Source organism: Phodopus roborovskii, unplaced genomic scaffold (genome assembly GCF_943737965.1).
Source record: "Phodopus roborovskii unplaced genomic scaffold, PHOROB, whole genome shotgun sequence".
Lineage (NCBI taxonomy): Eukaryota > Metazoa > Chordata > Mammalia > Rodentia > Cricetidae > Phodopus > Phodopus roborovskii.
Genome location: NW_026126645.1, coordinates 9,482,390 through 9,494,793, shown reverse-complemented (window position 1 = coordinate 9,494,793; position 12,404 = coordinate 9,482,390). Strand labels below are relative to the sequence as shown.

The 12,404-nt window shown below is 42.7% G+C and overlaps 1 protein-coding gene across 1 annotated transcript in view; it reads right to left on the bottom strand.

The window, feature by feature from the left end:
• Window positions 1–8,231, bottom strand: part of LOC127213352 (arylacetamide deacetylase-like 4 family member 1) — a 28,499-nt gene extending 20,268 nt beyond the window's left edge. The window contains exon 1 of the mRNA XM_051173699.1: window positions 8,015–8,231. Coding sequence (XP_051029656.1) covers window positions 8,015–8,188 — 174 coding nt within the window. The 5' untranslated portion in view covers window positions 8,189–8,231. The remainder of the gene's footprint in view (window positions 1–8,014) is intronic.
• Window positions 8,232–12,404: the final 4,173 nt, after the last annotated feature.

Below are 12,404 nucleotides of genomic sequence, written 5' to 3'. Positions count from 1 at the left end.
AGCATTTCTTCAGTTTGTGTTGCCTTTATTTTCTCTGTTTCAGTTTTCAAGTCTTGAACTGTTTCCTTCTCCTGCTTAATTGTTTTTTCTTGGCTTTCTGTACTTTCCTTAAGGAATTTGTTCATTTCTTCCACTTTTTTTTTTCCCTCCATTTCTTTAAGGGATTTTCTCACATCTTCTTTGAGGGCCTCTATCATTTTTATGATGGTAATTTTTAAGTCGTTCCCTTCTGCTTCCTCTGCTTTGTTGTTGTGTTCCATTCTAGTTGGTGTAGATTCCCTAGATTCTGGTGGTGTCATGCTTGTCTTTCTGTTGTTAGGTGTTTTCTAGTATTGTCGTCTTCCCATAGCTTCTTCCAGTAGGTGTTGGTGGGGTCTCCCCCTCTCTCTATGGTACTTCCCCAGTTGGCTTATGTGGGTCTGAGATTCAATATCTGTAGCTCTGTGTGGTCCAAGCTCTCCAGGAGGTCTCTCCACAGACAGGGACCCAGGGATGGGGTCAAGGATGAGGATCCAGTAGAAGATGCCAGCAGGAATTCACAGTGGTCCTGCAGAGATAGGCGGATCTCTGGGAGGGGCCTGGGACTCCAGCAGAGGACTGGAGGTGGGTTCAGAGACCAAGCAGGTGGAAATTACGGGTCGTCCTGCGTGGATAGTCAGGTCTCCTTTGTTCAGAGTTGCTCCGAGAAGTCTCCGAAGTAGGATGGACTGTTGGCTCCATCCTCTGTCCCAGTGCTCAACCAGAGCGGCAGGACTGTGGGCAGGGTAGGGCACAGGGAAGGGGGGGCAGGCTCACCGTGGGGATGGGTGGGGGTGTATCAGAGCTCCAAGGGTGCTCTTGATGGGGACAGGAGGCAGGAGCAGCAGGATCAGGGGCCAACCCAGGGAGTTCTCTCCCAAAGCATTTTCTATATTGCAATCTTATGTCAAATGGAACCATCATGGCTACTTAAGGAGACATCACTGCAAGGAATATGTACCAATACTCTAAGTCACTCTGATGCTTGCAAGAGAGCTATCACAAGCTTGTTGAGGTAAGTCAATTGTGGATTAAATGACTCAGAGATTCTAACCTCATTAAGCCACCTACATTGCATTCCAAACACATTTAGATGATCAATGATTTAGTTCATCTAAAGGTTGCAAAAGTCCATGTCTTCTTCCTATGGTAACTAGGTATTTCCCATCTTTCCTCTCCATCCTTATATATTAACTGCCTGTGTAAAGCTCAAAGCCCCATAAAGGAGTCTTCCAGATCTTGTTGATCCCTCCTGGAAGGCATCACCCTCCCAGTGGAGTGGTGGTGAGGGGGGGCATAGAAGGGAGGAAGGGAGGGAGAGGGAACTGGGATTGATATGTAAAATAAGAAAATAAAAATACAAAATTAAAAAAAGGAGTCTTCCCAGTACTGTATCCAGAAATCACTTTGCAAAGTGACACTTACAACATCAGCATTTTCTCATAAACTCTGTCTTTTACTATTATTTTGGACGCATATTCAAATATATCCCAGGGGGAAAAAATCCCTATGTAATTAGAGTAACTATCTTTCTTTTAAAAAGTCTTAAACTGGATGTGGTGGTGCAGACAGGATTTCTGTGAGCTTTGGAGACTCTCCTGGAACTCTCTTTGTAAACCAGGCTGGCCTAGAACTTACAGAGATCCTCCTGCCTGTAGTGATTTTTTTGCCTGTATACCTGTAACAGTGGCGCCTTTTGGATGAGGTTATAGGTGGGGGCATGATCTCAGATAAAGGGAGAGGATCGAAAATCAAGGTCCCCTTTGGGTCACAGAGAGCATCCAGGAGGCAGGGTCTGCATCCTTGGAGCAGGAACGCTGTGGCAGTCACTGACTGTTTTCTGTGTTAAGTTCTTTCCCCAATAAACTCAACTTATCATTTATACTAGATCTAGTGAATCCTAATTTCCACACCTCCACCCCCCTCTGCCTCCTGAGTGCTAGGATTAAAAGTGTGTATCACCACTGCCTGGCAAATCTCTGTAATTTTGAGACCAGCCTGGTTCCAGACCACTCAAGTCTATGTAGTGAGATCCTATCTGAAAAAGGATTTTTTTAAAAGATGTATTTATTATGTATACAGTGTTCTGTCTGCATGTATCCCTGCGGGCCAGAAGAGGACGCCCATCAAATTTCACTACAGATGGTTGGGAGCCACCATGTGGTTGCTGGGAATGGAACTCAGAACATCTGGAAGACCAGCTAGTGTTCTTAACCACTGAGCTATCTCTTTAGCCCTGAAAAAAAAAAGTTTTAAATAAGGGAGCTGGAGAGATGGCAATTCAGAGTACTTGCTGCTATTACTGAGGATCTAAGTTGGGTTTCCAGCACCTACATGGTAGCTCACGACCATCTACAACTCCAGTCCAAGCCTAAATGAAATTGCACCATGTGAGGTGATATTGCTCCCTGTAAAAGTCATGCATTATCTAACACAAACCCCACCCCACAACCAGACATGGGAAATCTCCCTTTAAGTTGTAGGTCAGGGGAGTCCAAGAGACTCCCAAAACAATATAAGCTATTGTCAATATAGATATAAACAATATAAGAATATTGCCATTATCTTCGGTTGTTTACCACAACTTGAAGGTAAGAAATACCCTATTGCTAAAGACACCACAGAACTTAGAGGAATCAAGTATGAAGTAACTTAGATGCTTCCTCCCTGACAATTATCTCTCATAGTATCAGAACGTGTTATGTAAACTGATGAAGGAAAAAAACAATCAGTAGTTGTAGTGAGATGGGGGTGAGTGGGCGGTGTTAAATCTGGGGTTCTGGACCCCAGCTGGTGCTCTCTGGGTTCCTGTCAGTCATGGAGAGCAGCCTGGGTGTGGATCCTTGGAGCGGGAACTTGTGGGTCATTGGTCTCTAATGTAAGTGACTTCTCCACAAATAAAATATAATAACCTGTATTATAACCTCATCCCGTGTATCTTAATCTGCACATCTATAAGTAGTCCTACCCAGCTGTGGGCGAGCAGTTATTTCCAGGAGTTACTTACCACTGGCTATATCACTTTTTAAAAATGCCTCTTCCCCACCCCATCAACAATAACAACCTCAGCAAGTGGTGGGGCCTTGTGAGACCCTCCCCCATCCATATGGATGAACCCAGTCTTGTGGAGATCTACTCACAGCTGCTGTGAGTTCAAGACTGTTTCCTCCACTTCTGCTGTTTACATTCTTCCCAACCCTTCTTCCACAGTAGTCCCAAAGCTAAGCATTCAACAGTCATTTATTCTCAGTATTTTGACCAGTTATGAGACTCTATAGACATTGTTGACCATTGTTTCTCTGATCAGAGATAGACTAATGGATGGACACAAGCATAGTTATAGAAAGTAATTTGATGGGCAGACATAGCATGCCTATTTATCAAAACAAGATGATAACTTACTCGATAGGGCTTCTGAACTCCTCAGCCACTGACTTTTGGCCAGGTTTTATAGAACCAGATATGAATTACCTCCTGTGGAGTGTGCATCAGATCCAATCAGGAGGTGACGGGTCATCCCATGACTACCATGCCATTAGAGCACCAGTGGGTACAACTTGCCTGGCAAGTTGATAATGTAACACACAGGATCCATGATTGAGTAATACCATTAACAATTCTCCCTCATCAGTCTTCAAAGGACCTTCCATCATTTCAAAATCTAGACAATGTGCATACCCTTCTTAATAGCAACATTTACAATATAAGAAAGTTCATTCTCTTTCTGATTCCACCTTTTTTAAAGGCACATTATTTTCTGTACATTCAAGGAGTAAAAAGGACTCTTCATTCTTGGTCTTGGCACACACACACACACACACAGCTTCAAGAAAAAATGTATTCACTAACATTATTCCTGCTTATGATACTAACAGGACAGCCGCACAGTGGGATCTTAGTCTGAAACATATGAACATAGATTCCACATGTCTTCATTTCACAAAATGTTCAGATACAACCACTGTGTGAAGCTAACCATCACTTTGAAACTTCTCAAGAGATATTTATTTTGTGGCTCACATACTCACCAAATCCCCAGTAGATGGCAGTATAGAGGCGTCCAGTGGCGTTTCATCCAGGAAGTCTTGGATTCTTTTGGAGTATTTCCTTTAACTTTTTTCTTTTAAATGCCCAAGCAAACACAGGGGCAACACTAAAGTAACTATGGAAATCTGTCTTCTATTCGTGAGAACTCATCTTTAGTTTTCATTTTATGTAACTGAACAACTTTAAAACAGATGCCTCAAGAAAGAATAATGCTATCTTACACAGGAAGTTGGTAATGAGGTAAGGGAGAAAGTAGGGAAAAATTAGCCTCAAAATGGGACTGTAAATTACAGTACGAATTTTTCACTTAGATTTGTTCAGTAACCTGGAAAGTAAAGTCTGACATTTTTCTTTAATAGAAATAAACTCCCACATAGGGACCTCTCCTATGCTGTTCCCTAAATTTCAACTGTATAATGCTATATAAAGACAGATATTTTTTGACTCAGGGCACATTACACAATTGTCACCCCCTACAGAAGGTCTGCTCAAGCAACTGACTCAGTTTTGTCTGGAACAAAGAAAATCATTCACTGGACTCTTACAGAAATCTTGACAGGAAAGAAAATCTTGGGGCCAAAGAGCTGGTTCTGCTTCAAGAGCTCTTATTTGCCTCCACAGAAGTCTGGAGTCCTGTTTCCAGTACCCACATCAGAAAGACTGTGATTCAAGCTCCTGATGCCCTCTCCTAACCTCTATGGGTCATCAATATCCAAGATTTACGTTTCAAATGTAGCTGATGTCAGGTCCTGCATTAAGTTTTCATCATCTTTTACTAACATGGTTCTCAGACCCCTGACATGGTGATTAGTCTTCCCAACTTAGGTTTTATACATACAATGTGCTGTATATTTTACCAACGCTGTGATACGATGTCTCAAAGTAGTAGTATGATTTGTTCTAGATTCCTACAAAGCAATGATACTCTACAAGTTCTGACCCCCCTAGATCAGGCGGGTTGAGAAGGTGGATTCCCTGAGTAGATATGATCCCATTCCTTCTCAATATGAAGAACTTTAGAAAATCGACCAACTTTGCACGTGTGCACAAGCACTTGTGTTCTTTGTATCTGTGTACAACTGTATGTGTGTGTGTCTGCAGTTGCTGGTTCACATGTAGACAACCACAGGCCAGTACTGACTTCTAAGTCTCCACCTTACTTTTTTGAGACAGGGTCTCTCACTGAACCTGCAGCATGTCAATTTCACAAACTAGCTAGCCAGCCATTTCCAGAGATCATCCTGTCTCCACCTCCCGGCATTGGGGGAATACAAATGCACACAGCTGTGCTCAGCTCTTTACATGAATGCTGAGGATGAAAACAGGTGTTCATGTTTCTACAACAAGCACTTTACCAACTGAGCCATCCCACCAGCCCCTGAACAACTCTTTAGATTAAGGGATAGGAGGTCTCTAAAGCGGGGAAGGTAGCATAGAAAGGCAGGGGAGATTAAGGGGACACAGGGCAGAAAAAGAGATTAAAAAAAGAAGAAGAACATTCCTTTGGATCTGGTCTTTGTCTCTCACTGGCTGAGAGTCAAGAACCCTAACACTGTTGAGCAATCCCCTGCAATCTACCAGCACAGGAAGATTATTGGAGTGGACAATGAAATACAAGTATATACCCAGGTTAAGACTGTACTTTTGGAGCTGGAGAGATGGCTCAGCAGTTATAAGGCATTGATTGCTCTTCCAGAGGACCCAGGTTCAATTCCCAGCACCCATATGGCAGTTCATAGCTGTCTGCAACTCCAAAATCTGACAGCCTCACACAGACATGCAGGCAAAATACCAATGCACATAATAAATGAATAAATAAATAGAGACTATGTTTTTGCCTTCATATGAAGTATAATAAAAATTATTTGGGTTGGGGACATGCCTTTTTCCCCCCAGTAGTTGTCAAGGAGTTTATTTCCTGGAAGAAACAGAGTTGCATAAGGGAATGAGTGATGATTAAGTGGACCAGTTTCTAGGATGGTAACACTCTTCTATTTAATAATAATAGTGAGATAATGAATATATGGCATAAATGTTTGTCAAAACCTATAGAAATAGACAAGCAATGAGTAGGTCCATATTCTCTTTTTTATCTTAACAGCATTCCTTTTTCATATGCAAGCTACTCAGTATGCCCACATTGGTCATCACAACAATCCCATTAAAAAGAGAAACTTTAAATACATCATAACATTCTGTCTTGTCTTTAGCGGTAGATTACCAGTTTGAAGGATGTACTTCAAATTCCCAAACCATGTGTACAGTGACTACATACAGTCTATGTAGTCATAGACACTTAGGTATATTCTTTTTTTTTTTTTTTTTATGTCTGTATTGGATTCCCTTCAGTCCATATCTTTGTCCTTTGCCTAAAAATTCCAAGTTTGCTTCAGGCTGACTCTGAAATTCTTTTAGTTGACATAAATGAAGTATTGAGTTCCTAACTACAGCTGTATAGACACCACACCCCAGGGTGGATGAGAACTCAAAGCACTGAGAAGACCATTTGGCTGTTGTTAGGATGCCATTTCTTCTACTGAGCTGGTTTTGCCCCTTCTGCCTGTCTCAGCTGATGGCTTTACATGAAGCTCCCCTTTGGATGTGGTGAAGAAAGGCTGATTACTATGAAGCTAAAGACTTTCTCGTTGGAGCAAAAGAAGTGATTTATGGAGATGAGCACAGAACGAGCTTTGCAATGGCTGGTTGCTTTTGCTATGATTTCTTGAGCATCTACTGCATGTTTGGCAGTGATGACATGAAATTCTACAAGCTCCACAAATGCACTTCACAGGAAGTAAGGCTGTCAGTGACTCTGAGACTATGGCAAATTGATTCCCAAGAGGCAAAAAGTATGCCTGGAACTAAAATCTCATAATAATAACTGTGAACTCTACAGCTGCTCTCCCATCTTGGGTTGGTGCCACAGCAGTGAACAGAGCTAGTTGTCACTCAATGGATACATGCACATGTAAGCAAGAAAAGAGGACTGATGCTACCATGCAAGTCAGAGAGCAGTAACCTGCTCCCTGGACATTCTATCCCACTGGGGCAACTCTGATGGTCTTAGAAAACACCCAGGGCCTTACACAGCTGTTCACAGCTCTCTGAAGTTAAGTCCATCCTGTCTTCCACTTACTGTTCCCAAACACTAAGTCCCTAGACCTCACAGTTAACTGTATTCAAATCCTGAATTCCTCCCCCTTATTTCTCTACAACTGTATTAGTGTTTGATAAATGGCATATAAACCCCCTGATGTAACCATTGCTTTAAGGTTCTCAATGTTCACAGGTCTCAAAAAGATATCAATATAACCTAAATTGGTGCTCAGTTATTCTGTCCTTTGTCTGAGGGCCTCAGGAAAGACAAAGGGTAGAAGGCAATTTTTCATCTTCCTCAGACTCTTAAGTTTTCATTGGTTTCCTTCAAGTCTCATCTAGGAGATAATAAAACCTAGTTTTGTGGTTTGTGACTGCTAGTTTCAACCATCCAAAAAACTAAAAACCTATCAACCACAGCTGTCAGTGTGTTGGACCCCAGAACAGCAACGGGGGCTCTTTTCTTGCTAAAGAACAAAAGGATGTATTTATCCAACTCAGTAGGGACTGAAAGATTCACGTGATCCTAACCAAAGTCATCATAATGAGCTTCCCATTCACCAATTCAAAGCATATAAAACCCCAGATTATTTCTTATAAGAAATAGATAGACTCCATAAAATTCTCCCTTGCTAACGCAACTCTTGCATGGAAAAGGAAGAGATAGGACACTCATCTCATTAAATGGGCACAATAATGCCCATTGTCTAGAACACACAGTGTCTGGCACGTCACTACAGAACAGCACACACTGGTCACTACTCTTAGACTATGTTGGTTTTTGCAAAACACTTTCCCAAGGCTCGAGTTCTGTCTCCTCTTACAGGACATAATATTAAGAAACAAAATTTACCCATGTCATCGTCAGTTGAAAAAGGTAGTGCAGAATCCGAAATCTCATGCGGTGTGGGATGGAAGGAGGTATATCCGTTTTGAGGAGGTGCTGTAAAAGAACCCATAGGTTGACCCCCAGGACCAGGAGACACAAGGCAGCAAGGAAGAGTTCGATGGGAACCAAGGGAAGCATGGCACTCTTGCTTGTTCAGAGTGAGACAAGGAAAACCAGTCCCTTAAGAAGACTTCATCGACCTCATCCACAAACCCAGGCAACTTATAACCTGCAGAGAAGCACCATGGCCTGACTCCTCCTCTTTTAAGCTGTTCTTGGTATTGAAAGCATCCCTTTGTGAACTGATTGCATCAGATTGCAGCTTGGACATGTTCCTACCCAGTGAAGCCCTAGCACTTTGTCCCCAAGGCAGGTCAGTCTTTCATCATACAACCCCGGTACTGACTATCCCGGGTAGAAAATGGACTTCCAGTTGAGAAAACTGTCTGGAAGGTGATGCCAATTCACAGCCATATCTCTGGGAGGTTGATGAAGCTCACTGAAGTCAAGTGAAGTGCTCTGTGACTCTCCTCTCAGGTGTGAAATCAGAGATTAGTGCAGTGGTGCTCATGCCAAGGTGAAATGCAAAGAGGCAGGACACAATGGAGGGAGAGGGGACCACACACCCTCCTTCTTTACCTAACTGTTCCCTGCTCCCTAGCCTGATTGGTTCAATGTCAAAAAGCATGGTTCTGTCACTGACCTTGCTCTATCTCTTCTCTTCTGCATGTGGATAAAACACTGTAGTACCCAGGAATGACTGGGTTTATCCCCCACAGTAATTCTGTTGTCAAGGCAGAAGTACCAAGTCCTTTGACGGTGCACGCTGTTGTACCTTCCTCTGTTGAAATGAGCACTAGACACTGTAGAGATGGTCAGGGAATTTCTGCGGCCTCTCAAGTTGGTCCTCTCTTAGACAAGCCTTGAGATAACAAGAGTTCTGGCTCTTGATTGGAGTTTAGAAGACCCCGAGTAAGGCTCTGTTCAGGGTCCTACACTGATTTTTGCTGTTTGCAGCTGCAAATGCTGACGGTAATTGGATGTAGGGGTGAGAAGTGGTGAGCATCCTGAGTGCCCAGAGAGAAATGCTGCCATCACAAATATCTAAAGATGTGGTTGCTGGACTTGAACTTATATTCCATAGGCAGCCTTCATTTTATGAAGTTTATATGCTAGAATTTCCCCAGATGAATTTCTAAAGGCCCAAGCAACCATTAGATTGCAATTCAGACTTCCAACCTACAAAACCAGCCATATGATTACATCCATCATAATGCTCCCTTTAAAATAAAAGGAAATTCACTATATTATAGAGGTGAGAGGGCAATTATGACTTTAAAATATGTTTCTCTAGTTCTTCTACTTACATGGTGCACAGATACACATGAAGGCAAAACACCTATACACATAAAGCCAGATAAAAGAGGAAAATTGAGTGACATTTTGTAAGTCAACAAAATGAAACAGTGGTCCCTCACATAATCTCCAAATCCAAGTTAATTTACAGATATGAGCCTTTGGATTGACATGGGGGATCGGCTCTCCTTGTCAACAGACTGACACTTTGTACCAACTAAATACTTAATTCATGTTTACTTTATTATTTAAGTCACGGTCTTCTTATGTTGCCCTGTATGGCATCAAACTTCCCATTTTCCTGCTTCAACCTCTTGGCTGATTGTATGTATATGCTGTATATCTTCTACCAAATGTCTCCCAGCCCACCAGGGATCACAGCCATTTGTTGGATGGACCCAACACAGCAAAAAGAAAATACTGTTTTCCCAAGGATCATTGAACATCTGTTCTGAGTGGATATTGATCCTGAGAAATAATATTGCTACTGTAGCTCCTGCAGTCAGAAGGACTTATGGTTGTCAAGGGACAGACCAAAACTAACTTCATGAAGGCTTCTTGACCCAGAAACATATTTGTTTCTATGGACTTTTTGCTGTGATTTTTCTTGTAACAGAGGCTCTTAGAGAACTCCCCAAAACCAACATTGACTCTGACCACAAATTGAGACTCGGTGTCATTAATATGAGTCATGGAGAAGTCCCTTGGACCTTCTCCACCATTCCAGGGTAGTAGAGTGGAAATCACACTGCATCCTACAGGGATCTGTCAAACTCAGGATGACACCCCAATTCCATTCACCTGACTGGAATTTTTAAAGGTCAGATGCACCTTGCAAAATGACTATAGGTGATTCTAAAATTATTCAGAAGGTGACTACAAGTTCAGCTGGTCCCCAGCTGTAACACCTTCACTGAATCATGTAAACACAGCCCATAACATATGGGAAGCAGTCACTCATCTGTCTAATGCCCTTTTCTCCAGACCAGTGGGTAAAGACAGAAACCACTTCCCTCTTACCAGTAGAAACAATAACAAATCTTTGCAACCTGACCTCAAGGCTTTCTGCTTTCTGCTCTAATACAGTGTAGTTCTCAGAGGTCTAATTGCTTTGAAATTCCAGAGGGGACCACTATAAGCCTCTGTGTTTCAGTTGTTGGCTTGTGATGTCTAGTATTCATGAGTACATGAATGCCACGGGAGACTTAGGCAAAGTGGAGGAGGTAAAGTCAACCAGAAGCTCTCAGAGGACAGTGACCACAATGAGGGTCCTTGTGGTTCTGAACAGTGTTGAAATGTGTCCTTGGGGTAGATGATGAGCCACTACACATATAGCATATAAAAATAGGTGTGTGTGTGTGTGTGTGTGTGTGTGTGTGTGTGTCATATGAGTGTGTACATGTGTAAGTGCACTCACCCATGTAAGTGCACATGGGATTTCAGAGTTTGACATGGAGCAACTTGCTCCATCAGTTTCCACCTTACTTTTGGAGACAGGCTCACTCACTGAACCCCGGGGCTCACTGTGTTGCCTGGACTGACTGTCCAGTGCTGCTGTGAGATCAGCCCTTCTCCTCCATGCTCCAGTGATGAGGTCACAGCCACGTCACTGCACCACATTTTTATATAGGTGCTGGGGATCTGAACTCAGATCTCCATGCTCTGTGTAGCAAGCATCTCACCCAGTGTGTTATCTTCCCAGACTGCCAGTTAGTGTTCTTTACACCTTTATAATGCACACACAGCAGACATGCTGGTTGCCTCAAGCCAGTGACAAATCCCAGAGTCTTCCTTCTTGTTTCATGCGGGAGCCCTACAGTATGTATCAGGAGGCCCTGTGGCTGGTGCTGGATACTACAGAAGCAGCATGGCTCCCTGAGAATCTTATCATGTATTAGACGAGCCAGTATACTCATTGGATACTCTGTCAAACCTTCTTCCTTTCCTATCCTATGTACACCCCGGGTTTGAATGTGATGATGCAATCAATGTTCTGACAATCTAAGAGAGTGGACCTTTTGCTACACATTGCAGTCAGAGTTAATAACACACGTTGCAGTCACAGTTTAGCTTGCTTTTAAGAGAACAACATAACAGCCAACCTTACTTACCTTGGATTTCCCATGTGGTCAACTTTTATAACCGAAGCTAATACATAAGTATAATCTTAAGTTATATACTCTTCCATGCCCCTGAGTCAGGTAATGAGTGTGTATCGTTTGCTGAAAGCAGGAAATATAGAAGTTGAAAGAAACTGCCCAAAACCATCCATAAAGGCTGAAAGCACCAATTTATGGATATTGGTGAATAAATAATGTTTGTTGTCTGGGTCAGTTGGGGTCAATTGCATTCAGTGACTTATAAAACTCTACTAAAGGTTTCTGGAAAGTGTCCCATCCCTTCCTCGTGTGATTTGTTCTGTGTTGTTCCAGAGCCCTTCATGAGGGACAGTCACACTGCCCACATACAGACACAAGTCTCACACATTCACACACACGGTCCATACAGCATCCAGCCGTCCATAGGAATAGATACACAAAGATGTGACCCCATGACCATCTAGATAAGCTGCCTCAAGATCCTGTTGCTCTGTTCCCCCCTCCCCACCATGATGAATTATACCTTGAACCGTGAACTAAAACAAAATCTCCTTTGAGTTGCTTTTATCGGAGTATTTTATCACAATAGGGAGAGAAAGTGGAGTGCCTGAGAACCACTCAGCCAGGTTTGCGGCAAAGTAAAGCTTCCTTCCTGATGACATGATGCTGACATATTTATGGTCATGTGCCAATATAAACTCTATTTCTTTCCCAAGAGTAGCCTCTGTACCTGAGAATCATTGTCTCCATGTCTTCTGACAGGAGCCCAAGCACTTCGTTCTCTGGAGTACTTTCTGCTTTCCGTCCATATGATGGAAACTGCAGAAGGTTCTCGGTGTGGCAGAGTGGTGTGGGCTTTGGAAAGGGGGTTGTCATGGTTTCTGCACAGTGTGTCAGGG